Source organism: Galeopterus variegatus, unplaced genomic scaffold, assembly GCF_000696425.1.
Source record: "Galeopterus variegatus unplaced genomic scaffold, G_variegatus-3.0.2 Scaffold3284, whole genome shotgun sequence".
Taxonomy (NCBI): Eukaryota; Metazoa; Chordata; class Mammalia; order Dermoptera; family Cynocephalidae; genus Galeopterus; species Galeopterus variegatus.
Genome location: NW_007729395.1, coordinates 133,451 through 148,441, shown reverse-complemented (window position 1 = coordinate 148,441; position 14,991 = coordinate 133,451). Strand labels below are relative to the sequence as shown.

At 39.6% G+C, this 14,991-nt stretch overlaps 1 protein-coding gene across 1 annotated transcript in view; it reads left to right on the top strand.

The window, feature by feature from the left end:
• GDPD4 (glycerophosphodiester phosphodiesterase domain containing 4) overlaps nt 1-14,991 on the top strand; it is a 120,673-nt gene that overhangs the window by 13,835 nt on the left and 91,847 nt on the right. Inside the window, exons 3-9 of the mRNA XM_008584505.1 lie at nt 4,872-4,965; nt 7,297-7,356; nt 9,678-9,776; nt 9,848-9,941; nt 10,891-10,968; nt 11,707-11,856; nt 13,057-13,135. Of these exons, the coding sequence (XP_008582727.1) occupies nt 4,872-4,965; nt 7,297-7,356; nt 9,678-9,776; nt 9,848-9,941; nt 10,891-10,968; nt 11,707-11,856; nt 13,057-13,135 (654 nt within the window). The remainder of the gene's footprint in view (nt 1-4,871; nt 4,966-7,296; nt 7,357-9,677; nt 9,777-9,847; nt 9,942-10,890; nt 10,969-11,706; nt 11,857-13,056; nt 13,136-14,991) is intronic.

The following is a 14,991-nucleotide window of genomic DNA, read 5'->3' as shown; positions in this document are numbered from 1 at the left end:
GGCACCAAGAACATATAGTGGGTAAAAGATTGCCTCTTCAATAAGTGGTACAGGGAAAATTGGACATCCATATGTAGAAGAATGAAACTAGACCCATACTTCTCACCATATACCGAAATCAACTTGAAATTGATTAGAGACTTAAATACAAGACCTGAAACTATAAAACTCCTAGAAGAAAACAGGAGAAACACTTCAGGAAGTAGGACTGGGCAAAAGCTTTGTCGATATGATGCCCAAAGCACAGGCAACAAAAGGAAAAATAAACAAATGAAATTATATCAAACTGAAAAGCTTCCACACAACAAAAGAAATAATTAACATAGTGAAAAGACAGCCTACAGAGTGGGAGAAAATATTTGCAAACAATACATATAATGAAGGATTAATATGCAGAATATAGAAGGAACTCAAACAACTTAACAGTAAAATAACAAGGAACCTGATTAAAAAATGGGCAAAGGAGCTGAATAGGCATTTCTCAAAGGAAGATATACAAACGGCCAGCAGACACATGAAAAAATGTTCAACATCACTCAGCATCAGGGAAAAATGCAAGTCAAAACCACATTGAGATATCATCTTGTGCCAGTTAGACTGGCTCTTATGAAAAAGTGAATAACAAATGCTGGCAAAGATGTGAAGAAAGGGGAACTTTTCTACACTGTTGGTGGTACTGTAAATTGGTACAGCCATTACGGAAAACATTATGGAGGTTTCTCAGACAACTACAGATAGAACTGCCATATGATCCAGCAATCCCACTGCTGGGTATATACCCAAAGGAATGGAAATCTTCATGTCAAAGAGATACCTGCACCCCCATTTTTATTGCAGTTCTATTTACAATAGCCAAGAGTTGTAACCAACCTAAATGGCCATCATCAGATAACCAGATAAGGAAAATGTGGTGTATTTACACAGCAGAATACTTCTCTGCCATAAAAAAGAATGAAATTCCACCATTCACAGCAACAGGGATAAACTTAGAGAAAATTACTTTAAGTAAAATAAAGCCAGGCACAGAAAGAAAACCCACATGTCCTCACTCATAAGTAGGAGCTAAATAAATAAAGGAAAAAAGATAAAACAATTACAATAATACATTGAACTTTCAAAAGGAGAGAACAGAACTGAGGTTACCAGAAGTGGGGGAGGAGAAGGGGGAGGGAGGTAAGGGAGAAATTGATAAAGGGCCATGAAAAACGATTGCATTGTATAATGTTGAATATACTAATTATCGTGATTTGAGCATCACATGTTGCATGCAGGCAATGATATTCGACTCTCTATTCCATGGATATGTACAATAAACTGTTACAATAAACAAACAAAAAACCACCACTGTGATTCACCAAAGTAGGGACTTTTTGATGTTAGGTAATAAATGGGGTTTTGGCTTAGGCCCATCTCCGCAGTGGGTATAGTGGTCCCCAAAGACATTTTGTCATTATTTCTGTAGTTCTGGAATGCATAGTTGGAAGAAACATACATATTCAGCAGCAGGCAGTATCCCCACAGCAACACTCCATCATTAAATAGAAGTTGTATATATAAGAGTGAGCTTGAGTAGGTCCTAAAGCCACCAGTAAGTTCCATTGGTGCCATAGCAAATTACCACAAATTTAGCAGCTTAAAACAATACCCATGTATTATCTTACAGTTCTGTCGGTCAGAAGTCTGGCATACTCAGTGGGTGCTCTGCTTAGGATTTCATAAGGATGAAATCAGGTTGCCATCTGGTCTGACCTTTTACCTAGGGGCTCTGAGTGAGAATCCACTTGCAAGTTCATTCAAGTAGTTGGCAGAATCCAGTTCCTTGTTGTTGTAGGAGTGTAGGGAGTACCTGTTTCCTTGGTGGTTGTCTGCTGGGAGTTGATTTTAGGCTTCTAGAAGCCAGTGCATTCCTTAATTTAAGGCCTACATATTCAAAGCTGGCAGTGTTGTGTAAAGTACTTTTCACACTTCAGATTTCTCTTACTTCTCTTTCTAACACATTTATCTGCCTTCCTCTTCTGATTTGTAGGAGCTTGTGATTACATTGGATTCACCGAGATAATCCAGGATAATCTCCCTGTTTTAAAGTCATCTGATTAGTAACCTTAATTACATCTGCAAAGTCCCTCTTGCTATCTCATGTAACATTATTGCTATTGTGACACCAGCAGACAAAGGTTATGGGGACCAGAATTCTGCGTGTGTGCGTGTGTGTGTATATGTGTGTATGTAATATATAAATTTTTATATTCTCCCATTTCTTTAGCATTAAACAACACATGTTATGTGACCATAACTACTATTGTGGTTAATACTACTGATGTACATAAATTAGAGGAATGAATATCACTCAATGGTGATAAAGGAACTTTGTATCTTCTCTTGGGGAGAATGTTGGTGTGCTTTTGGTTGTATGAGAGATAATTGTATTATGTTAGACAATAGGCAAGGATGGTTAATAGAGGTGTGTTTGGATACCAAGTTGACAATCAGTGGACTTTGGTGGTGTACTGACTGGGTTGATTAACTAAAGAGAAACTACATTTCTTCATAGTTCCATTCCCAGTATAGGATTGATCACAAGAGAAATTTGCATAAAATTTGGTAGGGGAATGTGAATCAGTAGCTTTTTTTTTATATATATTCTATAGAAGGTGAGCTTGCAACCAGGAATCAGAGAACATGTAAGGAATGTCAGCAAATAAACCCAATGAAGCCAACAAATAGAACTTGCACCCGAGAAAATGTAATTAATATACATTCAGAAAAGATTCACAAAACTTTATATATTTATAAATCTCCTGAGAAGTAAAGGAAGAACTCACGTTCATGAAACAAGAATAGGATGTTTTAACACAAGTTCAAGTGTTATCAAAACAATCAAATAGAGATCTCGAAAGAATTTTTTTGAAATGAAAAATGTTAAATATGGCCTTGATAGCAGTCTAGATACAGCCAGAGAATCAAACAGTTTAAACAAGTAGTGATACTGACTTTGCTTTTCAAATAACAAAGAAAACTTAAGCTTTGACATTTAATGGTACCTTTATTTTTCTAATCATTTCTAAACATTAGATATTTATTTTACTTTCTTTCAACCTAAAGGTCTTTTTTTCTGGATATTCAGTCACATGTAAAATTACCATCATTGAGTTTGGTTCAGCCCAAAACCTTTTCACAAAACTTGGATGAAGTTCCCACCCACATGTGTGGACCACAGGCAAAGGAAAAACTGTGTTTATTCTCCCTCTCATTCTACTCCTTCCTGTCATGGTCATCTGTACTCATTCTTGGTGGTAGTGGTGACAAAAAGGAGTGAGAAGAGTGAAAAGGAGTTTGCTTATGTGACTTCCTGTACATCAGTGGGAATTGAAAAAGGAAGTCTCCATTCTTGGCCATCACTTCTTTGAACTGGGAATATACAGTGCTGATGACTATGCAGTAGACTCACTCTACAGGGATGTGTCCGTTGTGTTATATCCTGTTAGCAGCATAATCACAACCCACCTTTTGGATGTAGGTTTTCTCACTCAACCAAGACAGCTTTCTTGGAGCAGCCTAGTCAGTGCAACCTGCTCATCTAAAATCCACATTTTCTGCACTGTTTAAAGAAACTTTCTACGACCTCTTCCCAGCTTTCCCTGCAAGATGCAGCTTTGTTGCATCTTTCGCCAGTACATACCACAGTGCTTTATATCAACATCACCAATTGTCAGTAAACAGTAATTCCGGATGTAGAAAAAAAGACACATTGTAGTGAGGCATTGGGACAGTTCACATAGCAAGGAATGGGGAAACAAGTCTAACTCCACAACATACACACGGGAAAAAAGGAAGTGACAGTTAACCTATCAAAAGTTCTGCTCTCTGTAGTTAAGGGGAATAATTAGAAAAGCTGGATAAATGATTTTAAAAATCTAAATGATCAGACATCTACCAGGCAGTGAAGAACTATGTAGCCAAGATTCAAATAAAGAAGGAAATCCAGAGATATAGTTGGTATTTGAGGTGATTTTTACAGGAAGCTCTTGTAAGCCTTGAGGGGCTAAGAGAACAAAAAGGAGAGAAGGTAATCTGGTAAAAACCATACACTTTGATTTAGGACCTTCCAGGGCTACATCCAAGGAGATTTTTTTTTTCTTATTTTTAATGTGGTTATATGTTCACTAACCTAAATTTATATGCTTAAAATATAATTTCTCCAGGTTTTATATAGAGAGGAGGTAATTTCTGTTATCTTGTAATGAAAAATCTAAATTCTTTGACGTACAGGTGTACTTCAGAAAGTTCAAGGAAACATTCGCATTGTTTTAATTCTATTTTTCCATGAACTTTGAAGTTCCCTTGTATAATACCTAGACCAAGTATAACATTGTTTCTCTTATCAAATCATTAGCAATCATTTAGCAAACTTAGCTATCAAATCATTTAGCAACTACTAAAGGGCCCAAATCTCTCACACAGAATAGAGCAATTAATATGGTGGCTATGATTGCAGTTGTGTAAGAAAATATACATGTACAAGGACAAGGAACCTGCCAAAATGGAAAGTATTAGTTTTGTGGTGAATTTATGATATGACATCTTCTCTTTTGGAATTCCAGAGGATATAATTTTTGAATATATATTCTAAATTACTTAAAAAATTCCTACCACTTACACAGACCCAATTAATGTATCCAATTGCCTACAGGACAAAGTTAAAACTCCTCAAGTAAATATCCCCAAAGCTCTTGCAGATGTGTTCACAAACTGCTTCTCTACATATCTCCCTCCATATTCTTAGGCCTCATCTAGTCTGGTCTTATCCCTATCCTTGATGCAGGTGTTTCTGATTTCTTCTGTATTTTAAGAATTGAAACACATTTTTCCAGGGTCGCTTTTCTAGGAACAGGATACTGGTTCTTCTGGTCCATTTTTTTGTTGAGTTTATGTGGGATCCTGGCTGCCTACACTTCATTGCTGCTGGTGAGTAATCCTTCCCATTTCTCCCACTCCCTTCCTGAGTAGCCTCATGAGGCACTCCTGCCTGTGGTGTAGTATCCAATCGGTGTCAGTAGCCCTCAGTACCTAAGGTAATAACTCTTGTCTCAGTAGAGTTGGGGTTTATATCAGCTACTTTAATTTTAGGTACAAGGGATGGAGGCGGGGTAAGGCTTGTGCTATTAAAGGATGTGTCTTACCAGTTTGGCCCTTTGAAAAGGGTGGCAGAACATCTTTTTTCTATTCCCCTGTCTTATAGCCTATCCTGTGATTCACTCAGTATCAGCAGCTTCATATCAGCAGTACCTTTACTCATTTCATACCCCACTTCTGATAAACCTGTTCTAATGTGCAAATGCTAGTCCAGATGCAAAGTACATTTTAGCAACAGTCTTTTGCAGTAGTGTGACCATGCCTCTGTTGCCTGACACAGCAGAGATGTGTGGTGTGAGAAATTTATGCCAAGCAAGAGAAAAATCTTGGGAAATGGAAAGCTTATTGGAAGATAACTTTAGGCAGTTAGAATTTTTCAGTGCACATTAATACACAGGGCAGATATTTTTCTCTGATTTCAATATTTCCTGTCCCCACCGATTTCCTGTCTGATACAGAAAAACCCAACTCCCAAATCTATTGCCATTTGCATTAATTTTCTTTCAACAAAACTTACTAACATTATAAGAGCAGAAAATTGTGGTAAGTGCTGAGTATACTGAGATCAAGAAAACATGCAGTTTCTGTTTTTATCACTTCTATAGAGATAGGCATGAGATATGAAGTTACAACTGTTCCTTAATTCAATATTTAGAATCTAGTAGGGGAATTAAATCATAGACAAAAATAAGTTACACAGGTGTAGCATTATAATTGTCATTATAGAGGCCTAAATAACATTCTGTGGGGATTCTGAGAAGGAAGAGGTGACTTCTAGCCAAGAGGATTAAATAAGGCTTCTTAGAGGAGGTGGTATTAGAGTGGGATCTTGAAGGGATGTTGGATTTGGACATATGGATATGGGAATGGCAAAGAACATTCTGGGCTGAGGAAACACCATGACAAAGCCAGTAAGACAGAAAAATATAGGATGTCTTGTTAAGAGGGAAAGGGCAAGTTCTGTTAGTGTGTAAGGCATAATGAAGAATAATAGGGAAATATAGCTGAAAAAATAGTCTTGTGACATTTTGGAAGGTCTGGAAAATAAGGCTAAGACATTTGGTATAAATCAGGTTTCTATTTTAGGAAAATCATTCTGGAAGTTATGGTATGGAGGGCGGCTATAGGCAAAAAGACCAATTAGAAACTTTTCTTTTTAATGGGGAAACTGCAGGTGAAGTATGAACTCTAGCCAAACCCTGGCCACTGAATTGTACCACTTTCATACAAAATAAACATGAAATGTATAGTTGTCTTCTAAGGTGGGAATGAATTCTAGTGTCCAGTAAAGCAATGTATTTTAACGAACTTTCTTCTCTATTCTCCCTCTTTTTGGATACATGCAATGGCAACAGCAATGAAAAAGGAGACCTGAGTTCTATTTCCAGCTCTATCTTTAGGTTACTTTGAACCTTGGTCAAGTCATATAACTCTTCTAAGCCTCAGTTTCCTTTTTTTCAAATGAGAATGAAGATAATATTTAATAAAATGGTATTTTATAGGGATGAGTAAAGAACAAATGAAATCATATATATGAAATTTTTTTGATAAGAGGTAAGTGCCTTGTACATCTAAACTATCATTAATATCCTAGGTATCTGAGGACTCCAGGTTTCATTTTCTGTCTCCACACTGACCTGATGACTAGCTAGATTTAGATTCAAATCTAAGATTTATTGAGCATGTACCAGAGATAACAAAAGATTTGACAGTTAACAACACACTGGTTCCCCAAGAAAAAGCTTTTAAATGACCCTTGGAAGGGCTGGTCCCTGACCTCTATTCTCTTACGAGTGACTCGAAGTAACACCATGAATAAGGTCCATCACAGAGAAAAGAAACGGGCAGGAACTCAGGAAGGGTATCAGTGTGGTAATTGTTATGAATCCCCAGAGGATATAATAATGAATTCTTCTTAGGGGCACCGGAAGTTGCAAAGAGGAAGTGACATTTGAACTGGCTTAGAAGGGTCAGTGGTATGGGGGGAAAAGCTTTGTGAGCAGAGGAACAGCATGGCAAACTCCCAGAGGCTGAAAAGTACAAGTATGGCAAGAAGTGAATGTAGTGCCAAACTGTGAAAGGAATTTTGAACTACAAAACAGCACTTTGGGCGGCAACTTGGTGATTTCAAAGTAACTCCATTTTTCTTCTTTGCTTTTGCAGTTACTTGGAATTTTGTTGATTTGGGAACGGATCAAACTATACCTGCACTGGTGTCATAAGGTAGGACATCTGAATCCTCATCAGAGACCTTAGACCAGGACTGAATGTGTTTCTCCATACTCAGTGTTAGGTACAGAGTTGCCATTTCTTTCATTGTTCCCCTAGAGAGAAGAAATCTACTTATCCAATTTTAACTGAGACAATTAAATTTCTATCAGTTGTAACTTATTTAGTGAAGGAGATGAACCCAATGTGAACCCAAACTTTATTCTTTCTCATTACTTCATGTTAAACTCACTCTGTGACTCTATTCTTCCTGTCCCAATAAAATTTTAGGCAAATCCAATTACTTTCCCAGTCTGTTTTATTCACAAGAACATTCTCATTTCAGTCATTAGAAATTTCAGTTCATTATAATAACCTAAACTTCAACTTTATTAATCTTAAAACTTTTCTCCTCCCCTATTTGGGCCTGATCCAAGAATGGAATACTGCAGTGGTGGTGAGGGCATAATGGTTTTTTTTTTTTTTTTAACCTCTCCTCCACTCAAATGGCCCCAGGGTTTTTGCCAATATGAGTTACAAAAATATTACCATTCTTTTCTAAGCCTTTGTCCACTGAGGTATTCTGGGATCAAATTCTAGTTATGAGCTCTTAGGCAATGAGAAGCGATGGAGGGGGATTAAAAGAAGAGTTGACATTCCCTTGGAAGGTTACTACCTTGGTTTGGCCTTCACACCAGGAAGGACCAGGCTTATCAGACTTGAGAGGAGAGACTTCTTCTATTGGAAAGGGAGATTCTGTGGGACTTGGAGTTTCAGTTTTGTTGTACTCAGAACAAACCCAGAAAGGGAAGCATTGACATCAGGTTGTACCCTTCCCTTCTGCCTAGGGATGCCCAGAGAGAAATAAATGTCCTCTACCAAAATTCCTTGTAAATATGCTAATATCTTGACCTCCCAGTAAATACACTAAAGTTATTTATTAGCCAAAAGATAATGGAGAGTTCTTATCTGCAAAAATTTCTAGCAGGATATAGATGATATATCTAGGTTGCTTTTGTGGTAAACCTGGAATGTATAGATTTGTATGGTGGGAGACATGGCTGGCTGGAGTTTCAAAATTAATGGAATATAATGTGAGGATGCTCCATAACCAAAATGCCTCCTTCTGCAAAACAACGTTTCTACGTACTTTGCTGAATATACATCTCACATGTTGTCTGAAAATACAATGTATCCTAATACAAGAGATGAAAGATGTGTTATGAGTAGTTCTATTTGACATGATCAGATTTCTCCAAGGGAAAATGTTTTATCTATACTGCATGATTGTCTGTATCCTTTACACCATTAGTAAAGTTTGGTGTTGGTGAGATCTGTGATTCATATGAGTCTGATTTGATAATTCAGTCTCCATATTGTGATGCATTTAGTTTGCTAGTAGGTTACTTAAGATTTTTGCATCAGTGTACATAAGACAGATTGGCCTATACTTTTCTGTTCTTGTAATGTCCTTATAGAATTTGAGGATTAATGTTTTGTTGTCTTCATAGGTTAGAAAGCGTTCCCTCTTTTTCTATTCTCTGGAAGAGTTTGTTAAAGATTGAAAATATTTCTTCCTTAAATGTTTAGTAGAATTTAACATTGAAGCCAGCAAGGAGTTATTTTGTGAGAGGGTTAATTATGGATTCAATTACTTTAGATATAGAGATTATAGAAGGGAGGGAACGAGTCACTGTCTAGAGGGCAACACAGATGTAGAAAAACTATATCAAGGGGAGGAAGTCAAGAAAGTTATGTCTTCTTGGTCTCAATGTTCTTTCTCTGTAAAATAAATAGTGTTCTGGCAAGCAGATTTTTTTTTTTATCTGTTCAACAAATATTTCTTGGATGCTCACTATGTGCCAGACATTCTGCAAGGCTCTGCATAATCAATACAGATATCCTTGACTCGTGAAGCTTACAATCTGTTGAAGAAAACACACACTGAAAAGGAAATTACAAAATATTATTCACTTGTAATTATAATGAGTATATAACTGAGGTATAAACAAGTGGTGAAGATTTGTAATGGCCATTGTTGAAATTGAGAGATGTGAAGCAATGTTGACAGCCCAGCTGAGACGGGAGATGATAAATTAGTAATGGCATCAGACCACATAGCTGTGTAATTTTTTCTAGCTATGCTGTACAGCAAAGACTTGGGAGAAAAGAAGGTGAATAATTGGATCTATCCAAAATTGGGGATTTGCGAGGTGGTTAGTTTAGAAGGATGAGATGAGGTCCCTGACATTGTGAGAATACACATACAATTCCTAAGGAAAGTTTTGATCCAAGCCTAGTGCCTTGAAGTCAGGAGGGCCTTTGTGTTTCCGCAGGCTCTGATTCTGCTAGTGATGGGGCTATGCATCTTTTCTACCTACGTTGTATGCAAATACTGGAATGACAGGTGGCTGGTAGCTGGGCTGTCACTGCAGGTAAGCATCATCCTGTAGCTCTAGCATTGTCTGTATAGATGTGTCCAGCCTAACTTTTGGCTTTCTCCCAGATCTTTGCTCCCTACATGCACCTGAGCAGCATAAGTATGATGGTTATCCTTTGCTGGCCTGTGGCTTTCTGCGTGGCCCGTTTGGAAAGAGAAGGTATGTCATGTAGGGTGAACCCTTGCTTAATTCCTTCAGCTGTGGCTTTAGCTTATATACGTCACTCAGAAAAATAGAAGCTTGATAACTAGCCACCCCATGCCTCTTTGAAATTCATTTAGCTTGTTACTCAGGCACGCTCCTTGTGCTGTCACTTACCACCCCACATGGTGTGTCAGTATTTCCGTGACCAAATAGGCCTTCTTCTAAAGAGGGATTCTTCTTCTAGAAAAATAAGATTTTTATTTATGTTATTACACATTGACTGACTTGGGGTAGATAGGGGCAGTAGAGGCCATTTCAATTTTCCTTGACCAGAGTGCTGGTACAAGTCACAGTTCTTTCAGTTTGTATTGAAATATTGCTAGTTTCAACTAATGCTAGTCCAGAGATCCCTGGTTACATCCAGGTAACTCAAAGCAGTCCCCTGTGAGTCCCTGCTGTACCTGGGGACTTATAGCAGCAGAAGAAATGTCTAGTTTGTATTGAAATATTGCTAGTTTCAACTAATGCTAGTCCAGAGATCCCTGGTTACATCCAAGTAACTCAAAGCAGTCCCCTGTGAGTCCCTGCTGTACCTGGGGACTTATAGCAGCAGAAGAAATGTCTATCTGCCACTGGTTTCCTCTTCATTCTTTGTCCTGATATAATGGAAACAAGAGAATTGGATCTGCACACTAAATTGTTTTGAGAATGGAGTTACCACTCTTAATGAGAAACAAATAGGATCTTCTCTCTAGGTCTCCCTTTTTACTATTGGTTAAATAAAGGCTTTTGCTTCCTGATTTGTGGAGGGAGGCAGGAAAGAGAAAGACTGGATTGATAATGGTGCCATTGTGTGTTTGTATATGTGTGTTTACATTTGTGGAGGGTAAATTTTAGAAACTATTTCTGGGGTAAGAGCTTAAAGGGGTCAATAATGAACTCTTTTTCACTTTCTACATTTTAGTTAGAATGAGAAGACATGAGATGACAAGTGACGAGAGAGAAAGACTCAAGAAATGTAATATACTCACAAGATTAAGAGGTTAGAGCTGGAGAACTAGATTTGAAAGTCACTGAAGCATAGGTGGTAACTTAAAAATGTATAAATGGGTAAAATCCTCAGAGGTCTGAAATTAAGTGTTGGGGAATGGCCAGTAATAACAAGGATTGTGGACAGGCTCTGTATGTAAATGTGTGTGTGCGTGTATGAGAAAGAGAGAGAAAGAGAAGCGAATAACTAGTATTTATCGATGAGTCAACACTGTCATAACAACTCTGTGAGGTTAATGTTAGCAGCAAGACAGCCCCATTTTTCAGGAAGTGGCAGATCCTGGCTTTGAACCCAGGTTTCTGTTAGTGCTCCTTCCACTATACTACACTGCCCTAAATATAGGGACATTTTAGGATGATCTTTACAGACTTTGGGCTTTCTCAGAATCATCAAGCTCCTTTTCCTGCTCAGAAGCTGCTCCTTAACATTCCCTCTTCCTTCCCTTTCCACCCCCTGCACAATTCATTCCTCTGTCAATTTCCAGTTCCAATAATGTTGCCTTAATAATAATGTCTTATATTTGGACAGTCCTGCACTTTTATATCCAAATCCCCAAAAGTAAGTAGGGATGTGACAGAAATAGTAAATTAGCCAGTCCACAGAGTCAGTGAAACCCATGGACTGAGGATTTACTCCAGACTGCTGCGTTGGGACAGTTCATTGCTTAGGATGATTCTCCATCCTTCTTTTCCTTTTCTTTCCAATTCCCTCTCCTTTCAATTTTTTCAGCTCTACAAGTGGCTGTTGGAGTGCCCTTTTTTCTTATCCTCTTATTTCTCTATTCAATGCCACTGGGGATTTATTCTCCCTGCATTCAGAAGAAGGAGAATTTGGGGCCCAAGCCAACCTTCATTGCACATAGAGGTGCACCCATGGTAGGTCTGAGCATGATGAACATGGGTGAGTACAGGTATGTATGGGGTATGTGAATGAGAGACAGGAACCTCAGAACCATAGAAGCCGCTGGGAAGCAAAAGGGATTGTCTTGAAATGACAGGAATTCAAGGATACTTCAAAAAGTTTGTGGAAAAATAGAATTAAAAGATAATGTGAATCTTTCCATAAACTTTTTGAAATACCCTCAAAAATCAAGGAGTTAATTGTAAAGGTTGGCCTTGAACTCAGGTATTCTCAGGTAGTACATGGAATTATAAATAATGTTTTAGTGGAACACAGCTACCCCTATTCTTTTACATATTGTTTATGGCTGCTTATACAACAGCAAAACTGAGTATGTGCAGCAAAAAACAAACACATGGCAAGTCCTAAAATATTATCATCTGGCCCTTTACTGAAAAAGTTTGCCAGCACAGTTTTCTAGTGACTGAATGCCCAGCAGATCTGGGCAAGGATTCATTAGAAGAATAATTGTGGGGCCGGCCCGGTGGCGCACTGCGCTAGTGCGCTGCTTGGGAGGTGCGGCTGCGCTCCCGCCGAGGGTTCGGATCCCACATACAGACCGGTTCCCGCTCACTGGCTGAGCGAGGCACGGGGGCAACACCGAGGGTTGCAATCCCGTTGCCGGTCCCGGTCCGGTACGCGCGGGGGCAACACCGAGGGTTGCGATCCCGTTGCCGGTCCCGGTCCGGTACGCGCGGGGGCAACACCGAGGGTTGCGATCCCGTTGCCGGTCCCGGTCCGGTACGCGCGGGGGCAACACCGAGGGTTGCGATCCCGTTGCCGGTCCCGGTCCGGTACGGGGGCAACACTGAGGGTTGCAATCCGTTGCCGGGGATGGGAAAAGAGAAAAAAAAAAAAAAAAAAAAAAAAAAAAGAAGAATTGTGCAGTGGGTTGGAGGGGAACGAAGGAGAGGCAATGTTAAAAAGACTTACCAGACATAATCCATATAAACTCCCAGTCTCTTTACCACGCATACTGACATTGCCTCAGATCAGCAGAGTCCTAGAATCAGATTGGACAGAGGGAAATATAGGCAGGCTCTTTGAAAAGAAAGCTGAAGGAGCCAAGCTCTGCTTCCCAAAGCCTTTTATTATGGGGTTTCATTTCTACCATAAAGGGGATGTTGAGAGGAGAGACTTTGAGGCACAGGGCCTGATGTTCTTTTCTTCCATAGGCAGGGCCTGAGAATACCATAATGGCCTTTGAGAAAGCCGTTGAAGAAGGAGCCTATGCACTGGAGACTGACATATACTTAAGGTAGGAAAGCAGGGACTGGGGCGGAGGCAGGAAGGGGTAAGTCCAATGCCACAGAAGAGGACTAGCCTGCCCCAACATGTAGACAGAGCAAGCTCTGGGGAGTTCCTCCAGTGTTTGTGTGGTGCATATGCACAAAGCACACATATGAGCCACATCTTCCTTACAAACCATACCGCTGTACTTCCACATTCTTAACCACAGTCTCGTGAATCAGATACACTCGATATAGTCTCTGTACACAATTCAAAGTTGTCACCATTGCAAACCATGCCGACAACTTAACCCTATGTACTACCTTTACAATTTTTTTAACATTCTCTGGACATCTACTATATTCTAGTCTGTCTTCTGAGTGCTGGTGAGATGCAAATGAGTAAGATATAGTTATACCTAAGAGATGTTCCTAGCTAGTGAAGGAGACATGGCATGTTTAGAGATAACCACAGAATAAGGCTATTTGTGGTGACAGCCTTCAGAGATGAATAAGTCAAGTGCAGTGAAACCTCAGTGGAGGAAAAGGCCACCTCCTATTGTGTAAAAAAAAAAAAAAAAAAACGAAACAAAAAACCTCTATGCTCAAAGTTGTGTTCCTATTGAGCCTTGAAGGAAAAAACAATTCTTTTTTTTTTTTTTTAGCAGAGAGAATTCCAGGCAGAGGCATCAGCTTATTCAAAGGCATCTAAATGAGAAATAACAAGTTTAGAGATAACTCAGCTAACCTACATGGATGCCAAAAGTGATATGCTTTGGGAACAGGAGAGGGCTATGTGAGGAAGAGGCATGGCTGTAAGGGTGACTGAGGCTAGATCGTGGAGATCCCTAAATGTGTAATGGGCAGCCACTGTAGATATTAGAGGACAGATTATCTTATTGTTTTAGAAAGACTGATCTGGCATTCTATGAGGAATAATTATCAGGGAGATGGTAGCAGACTATAGCTATGGTCCAAGGGAAAAAAAGGGAAAACTTGGATCAGATCAGGGGCAGGGACAAAAAGACATGCTTTGCTGTGGATTCTATGCACATGGGCAGCTGAGGAAGTAGCAAGACATCCTCTCTAGCATGAGTATATTCATTCTGTGAAGCAAACAGAAATGAACATTCTGTTTCACAGAAAAGGAAACTATGCTTTGAACCTGGGATCAAAGAAGGGAAATGTATTGTACGGATCATAAGACTAGAATATACATGATAAAGGCAGTACTAGAACCAGATTTCCTGACCCTAGACTGAGATTCTTGACATTACCCAACACTGACAACCATTCCACTTGGAATATTTTGAATTGGGATTGAAACTGGTTGTTCTGGTAGAGCTCCTAGGGTCACTCGTGGAAGAGCCTGATGGTCAGGGGTGTAATGTGGTAAAAGTGTTGAGCCAATGAGCCCCTGGCTTGTTATCTTCCTTATACTTCTGTGACTTCAACTTTGGTGTAGATGATCCTTTCAACACCTTATTTTCTGTGCTTGTTGACATCTTCATTTCCAGTGATGATCTCCTCCACATACCTCCGCCACACTCATGGTCATACCTAAAACTTCATTATTACCTAAAACTGCATATCAGTCAGGGTCTGGGCAGGACATGAAAACTACACCAGTAATTTGAACAAGAAAAATGTAGTATCAAGAACTGTTAATGTAATATCTAAAAATGTGGTTAGCTACTACAAGAAGTAAAACAGGGGGCCGGCCCGGTGGCGCACTGGATAGTGCGCCGCTTGGGAAGCGCGGCGGCGCTCCCGCCCAAGGGTTCGGATCCCACATACGGACCGGTTCCTGCTCACTGGCTGAGCGAGGCGCGGGAGCAACGCCGAGGGTTGCGGTCCCGTTGCTGGTCCCCGGTCCGGTGCGGGG